General features: G+C 34.7%; 1 protein-coding gene across 1 annotated transcript; it reads right to left on the bottom strand.

Annotated features, from left to right (window-relative positions):
• Nucleotides 1-2812: 2812 nt before the first annotated feature.
• On the bottom strand, nt 2813-5204 carry LOC149373337 (uncharacterized). The gene is made up of 6 exons (XM_089597388.1): nt 4427-5204; nt 4212-4259; nt 3985-4118; nt 3624-3818; nt 3387-3524; nt 2813-3289 (listed from the first exon to the last, which is right to left on the bottom strand). Exons 1-6 carry the CDS (start codon nt 5142-5144, stop codon nt 3011-3013), a joined length of 1512 nt encoding a protein of 503 aa, XP_089453514.1. The 5' UTR covers nt 5145-5204; the 3' UTR covers nt 2813-3010.
• Nucleotides 5205-6625: the final 1421 nt, after the last annotated feature.

The following is a 6625-nucleotide window of genomic DNA, read 5'->3' on the forward strand; positions in this document are numbered from 1 at the left end:
TTATTAGTTTAATAAACTAATTAACTTTTTAGTGAGCAAGCGACATCAACGAGTAGCTCAGCTATTTATTACTTTTTTAAATGAATTAATTCTTTCTTCGGCGAGTATGCGACGGCGATGAGTAGCTCTACTATTTATTAATTTACTTGATGAATATATTATTTCTTTGGCAAGCAAACTACGGCAGTAAGAAATTCAGCGATTTATTAGTTGATATGATAGATAAACTATTCCTTTGGCGAGCAAGCAGTGGCAACAAATAGTTCAGTTATTTGTTAGTTTATATATTTACTAAGATGATTCTTTGGCAGGTTAGTGATAGCAAGAATGAGCTCAGCAATTTATAAGTTTATTTAATGGTTAAAATATTGATTTGATCAGCAAGATACGGCAAGAAGTAACTCAGCTTTCTAATACATTTTTTATCAACGAAATATTTTTTGGTAATTAGCCGACAGAAATAAGTATTTTAGCTCATTATTAGTTTGTTCGATTAATAAGATATTTTCTTGGCAAGAAACTGACAGCAAGGACCAGTTTCGCTTTTTGATTGATACCCAAAGTTATTATGATCGAATACAACATTTAGAATGCTATTAATAGTGTAGGCCCTCATGAAAATTTCAGTATACTTTCAATAAAAAAAAACTTACGCTGCGTAAGGATGGAGTCTTGAACCTTGAACTTTAAGGATCAATCCATGTACCCCCAATCCCTAATAACCCAACCTCCCCAGGGTGTGTAACTTGGCGCCGGCCGTACCGAGTGATCTCTGAAACATGTGGCATCTCCGGGGATGTTATTTGTTAATTAGCCTTGATATGATGCTTTTTCAGAGAGCGCCGACTTATCTGGTGAGGAGCAGACGTCTTGAAACACGAAGTTTTCTCCGGGGAAAGGCTAAACAGTGGCGAGTGGACTCGTTGCATCATTGATGCAAAGAATGCTACTGTGCCCATGAAATGATAGGTATATGATATTGAGTAAGAGATTGGTAAATGGGTGTGGCAATAAGTTTACCTTCACACATAGGTAGTGAGTGAGGGTGGCCCTGAAGACTAGGCCTGTAGGCTCTCTTGGTAATCCGGTAAAAGAAAATTATTTTGAAAATTTGATCTAGCTATTGGGATTATGCCTATACCACGTGACCTCAGTATATATATGACTAATATAGAGGCGAAATAACACAGGTCTTACGGGAGGAATCTTGTTTTTATTTTTTTTCGCACTTAAAAAGATATTGAGCTTAAAAAGGTTGTTAATTCCATGTTACTGACATAATGAGAGTTACGTAGTTATTTTTTTCCTTTGGTGAATTCGTTCATGAAGGTTGAAACAGCGTTTTGAACCGTATACGGAGTGCCGTTTAACCCTACTTTGAGCTGTTTGTTTCAGCTGTTGCTGCTGCTGCGCCACTGCTGCTGATGCTCAGAGGTAAACAAACAGCTCAAAGTAGGGTTAAACGGCACTCCGTATACGGTTCAAAACGCTGTTTCAACCTTCATGAACGAATTCACCAAAGGAAAAAAATAACTACGTAACTCTCATTATGTCAGTAACATGGAATTAACAATCTTTTTAAGCTCAATATCTTTTTAAGTGCGAAAAAAAATAAAAACAAGATTCCTCCCATAAGACCTGTGTTATTTCGCCTCTATATTAGTCATATATATACTGAGGTCACGTGGTAGAGGCATAATGCCAATACTATAAAGTTCAGGGCAGCCAAATAAATTTTTAAATTAACAATTGTTCTGTGATGTCATTTTTAATGTTAGATAAAAGTAGTTGCAGATAATTCAACCCACTCTGATCGATAGACTTGTTAGAAAAAATAAATCGTTGGAAGCGATTTGTATTGTGATCAGAATACGAAGCGTTGTTATCGTAATCTTATTGCGATCACAAATAAAATCTCGCTCAAACGCATGGATGGAACCATTTGTTGTAATAAAAACCAAGTACAAGTAGCACTCCGGGAGTGCAGGCAGAAGTGAAAACTTGAACTTATGGCGCGTTGGGCACTTTTTTGGGTGAGCATTTTTAGGTGCGCTCACGACATGAGAAATTGTACATAAAAAAATCAAGTTTATCAAAGCAATGTGGGCACTTTTTGAATGGACATGAAGTATAATAATATAGAAACTATATTCGAAGTAAGTGGTTTTATTTAAATGAGTAAATATTAGTAAATAGTAAATACAAAATTTATCAATTTGTTTAACACATAGCAGCAACACAAGTCAAATGAAATATTTAAATGAACAAATTTTCCGTTTAATATTCATTTATAAAATAAACATAAAAAACTCTCAATCTCGTCTGTCGCGAGGGCATTAATTGGGCATTCGTTCGTGCCTTTTGAAGCAGTACAAAAGGTTAAAATTTTTTCACCCGCCATGGATAACTAAATTTATAAAATATTCTGTTACTAACTTATATTTACTTAAATGAAAGAAAAATGAAAAAATAAAAATTACCGAACGCCTAGAGCACTGGAAAACAAGAGACTTTTAACTAGCTACAACTGCAGTTTTGAAGTATCAAGCAAGTTCTAACGATATTAGTTATCACGATTGTAGTTAAATTTTTTTTACTGTAAGTTCGGTCACATTATACTTGGTAAACGCTGTCAAAAATTTTCTTGATCATGAAAAAAAAAAAAATTGGTCCTCTAGATTACATTTTTGACAAAAAATTTTTGTTTTTAGTTAACACAGCACGTTTTAATGTAAGTTTAATTTATATACGTGATAAATATAATGGGATACGACTAATTATGTATGGATTAAAATAACTTATCGATTAATTATCCCATTTAAAGTTTACTTATTAAGGATATAACATATCATTTTTTTTTTTCAGACGCCCTATAGTATTAAAACGTAATCAAAAACGTCAAAATCAATAAAGCTATTAGCTGTTTGTCGTAACTGTAAAAAGTTTTATAAAAAATTGTTTAGATATTGAGTAGGTTAAATACTTTTTTTTATATTTGTGTATTCCAAATTTATCTGTTCATACAACTTTTTGGAATATACAAATAGCCACCGTATACTTTTGAAAAAGCTATTTTCAGAGTTTCAATCATTAGGTAAGTTATAGTTGACGGTTGAGTCAATTTTTCGGTGGCTGTTACAACTGATCTTGCCAATTTGGTGATTATTTTTTGTGTATACTGAAAGTCATCAGTTTCCATTAAAATTTTTTTTATCTCCACTTCATGTTTCTTGTACAGCTCGATCTCCAATGGCTTTTTAAAGCATTGAACAAAACATGCCTCATTAATCTAAAGGGAAAAAGACGTTTATGAAACTAAGTATCACCAGGCAACAAATTGTAACAAACCATGACTTTAAATTTAAGTGTTAAACTTGTATATTTACCTTGTATAAACTTCTAGACATGAAAATCACAGGTTGCCACATTTCTTCACAAGCTTTGCAAGAACATGGAAAACCGAGATTACATACTCTCATACACTTCACTTTAAGCGTAAAACTAGGTCCATAGCTGAAACATAACTGCAAGAAAACAATAATAAATTGGGTGAGTCATCTATGTATTTTCGTGTATTTTGTCAAATGTGTACATTTAATTATATTAATTAATAAATACTGCACCTGCTCATTATTTTTTATTGGCTTCAAGGCATACACGACAATCCTGTTATCTTCCGTAAAACATCTGCTGATATTAGGATCGCAGTCATGATTGATTAAAGCAGAAATAGTTGGAATACAGTAACCTCGTATTGATAAGTCACTTAAATCATCTAAATAACCGTAATTCTTTAAACCAAAGCGTTTGTTGTCGATCTGGAATTATTTTAATTTGGTTAGCTTAAAAATTAGATTCAAAGCACAGGTTCATAAATCAGTGTATGAATGTTACAAACTACAAGGAGTAAGTGAACGAATCTTAAATACCAACAAAAGAATTTTTATTTAGTAACAATAAATATATTTTTTACTATGTTTTTACCTTGACACCGCAAGAATAAGATATTTTCATTAATTTCAAAATCAGAGATCCAATAAACAAAGCTTCTTTATTTCTCAATAACCTTTTGCATTCATCACCAGAGTATTTATTGCCAAGAAATAGTGTATACTTAGCTAAAGATATCATAATGCGTAAGGAAATTTTCGCAAATACAGCTGAAATTGTTGGTGAAACACTACTGTCCAAATTTAAGATGCTTGTCAAACCTTTGTTCTGTAAACTTCCATCAACAGTAAATGCACTTAAACGATCATCTAAAAAAACAAATTTTTTTTTTTAACAAAATCAGGAAACATCATTGATAATTTTAAAACACCAGAAGTGATTCATTTATTACTATAGGACTTTAGCAAGAAAAACTTGAGGTGATTCATAAACTTTAGTAAAACAATTTTGATTGAAAGAAAACGTGATTACTCACCTTTGTTTTCTTCAACAGCAGAAAGAACCAAGTCTTGAAGATTAGAAATAGATCCAGCCTTTTTACATTCTAATATGACCAATCTGAGACTAGTCAACAAAAAATCATCAAAGTTCATGAAACCATCTCTCATACAGTATCCAAATGCTGGACATTCAATTTCATGGTATTGCTCCCAAGACTCTTGCTTACATTTTTCCGAACAGTACATGCACCAACTGCATGAATCACAAGGTATCATATTCCAGCACACGATGAAACAGTGATTGCAGAAGGCATGGGCTTTGCACAGATTTAATGCCGATACGTATGGCCTTTCTACAAAAACAACTTCTCCTGGTTGAATATTCCGAGTGGCAACGAGATGTCGTTGAAATCTAGGATTAAATTTGGCACTAACCAAACTGAAGTCAGCAGTTTGCTTGTTCACCTGTGGTGCAGTCTCAGTTTCCTTCTTTTCATCATCTGATTTGCTTGTTTTCATGCAGTTTATAGACTCTCCAGTTTCCTTTATCAATGTTGCTGAGCTTTTTTTATCCGAAACACTGCTCATAAAGGATTTAGCTTCTTGCAACACTTTTCTTGTATCTGGTGATTTAATGTGTGAGAGGCATTTGGCTTTGCGACACAGCCATTTGAGTTTTGAGTCATTGGACTTTGAAATGCTGATTGCTCTGTCAATGTCTACGATAGCTTCTTTGTATTTGTACAAGTGCATGAGAAAAGCGGATCTATTGGCATAAGCGAGTTCCTGTGCAACTGATCCTGGAAAAGCTACTGCTATGCACTTGTATCATTTACCGAACGTTTGCTACAATGTTGCTGATTTTTTTTTTTTTTTTTTTTTTTTTTTTTTTTTTTAGTGTACTGTAAAGGAGACTCAATGGAGATCAACCCTTTTTGTTTGACTCGTTTAGCAGCGTAGAAAAGTTTAATTCTGTAATTCTGAGGCCATTCAACCACTTGAAATTAGGCTTGTGTTATTGCTGAGGAGCAGTGTGTTAAAAGTCAAACGAAAAAAACTAGCATGAAAATAATATATATATTCCATCGATTGTTGTGAAAAAACCCTGAAAGGTCTTAGATTGAGTTCGGGTTATTGGTTTGTTTTTGTTTCTTGTTGACAGAAGATGAGCTGAGCGAGGTGAACGAGCACCGGGCGATCAACGGCAAGAGCCAAAAGCCCTTGCATTCGCCATTGTTCACGTCGTCAGAGTTGGTCGCCGGCCCAGAAGTTAGCCCGACGATCGCCAACTCGCTAAGCCAGGAATCGACGAATCCGATGAATCTCGTCTCGTCGGCGGATATCCACCGGTACCATGAGCACCATCAACACGAGGGCGTCATCACAAGCAGTCACTTTATCGACAGCCAGCACAATTCCAACTCCAATCACAGCCTATCGTCTGGCAGTGGGAACGCGGATAATGGCCCTTCGGAGGAGAAAAAGTCACGCAGCAACGGGTACATTTTTTTTTTTTTTTTTTTTTTTTTTCTTTTCATTTCTTTTTTTTTAATAACTATTATTTATTAGTAAGTTTTTCAAAAGCCGACTGTCGGTTCACTATTTTTTTTTGTTCGATTCGTTTCATGGCGGCAGTCTGACCATATTTCGGATTTTTCTACTTGCATTGGATTCCTTACAACCTTCGCATTTTTTTCTCCCGGATCTAAGGGTCTTGTGATGAAAAAAAAATATATTAAATAGCTTTATCATTCGTGCAATGTTGATAAAAATCCCTTTGCTACTTCCATTCACTTAAAAATTACATCTTAGTAAGTTTTTTTCTTTTTCCGTGTATATCATTCCTGAAACGCGATAATCCAAGCCTAACGTAGACGTTTGAAGACAAAAAGAAACGAACATATGATTATAAGTAAATAAATAAATAAATTGTGCATGTCGTACAGAGTTGCGGGCGGTTTTCGCACGGGCACGAGGGAGGTACACAACAAGCTCGAGAAGAATAGGTGGGCGCACCTGAAGGAGTGTTTCGACAGGCTGAAGGCGACGATACCCGGAATGTCCAACAGAAAGACATCGAATCTTAACGTACTTAAGGAGGCCATCACGTATACCAAGGTAAGTAACTGAATATTCATTCAACAAAAGTCTTATATATTCTCCATTCCATATACGATGTATATCTGTACCGAGCAGAGAACGTTTCCTTCTCTCTCGATATATGGTCCCATCAT

Source organism: Copidosoma floridanum, unplaced genomic scaffold, assembly GCF_036245765.1.
Source record: "Copidosoma floridanum isolate Cflo_tuat_1 unplaced genomic scaffold, Cflo_Japanese_pri ptg000032l, whole genome shotgun sequence".
In the NCBI taxonomy this organism is placed as follows: Eukaryota; Metazoa; Arthropoda; class Insecta; order Hymenoptera; family Encyrtidae; genus Copidosoma; species Copidosoma floridanum.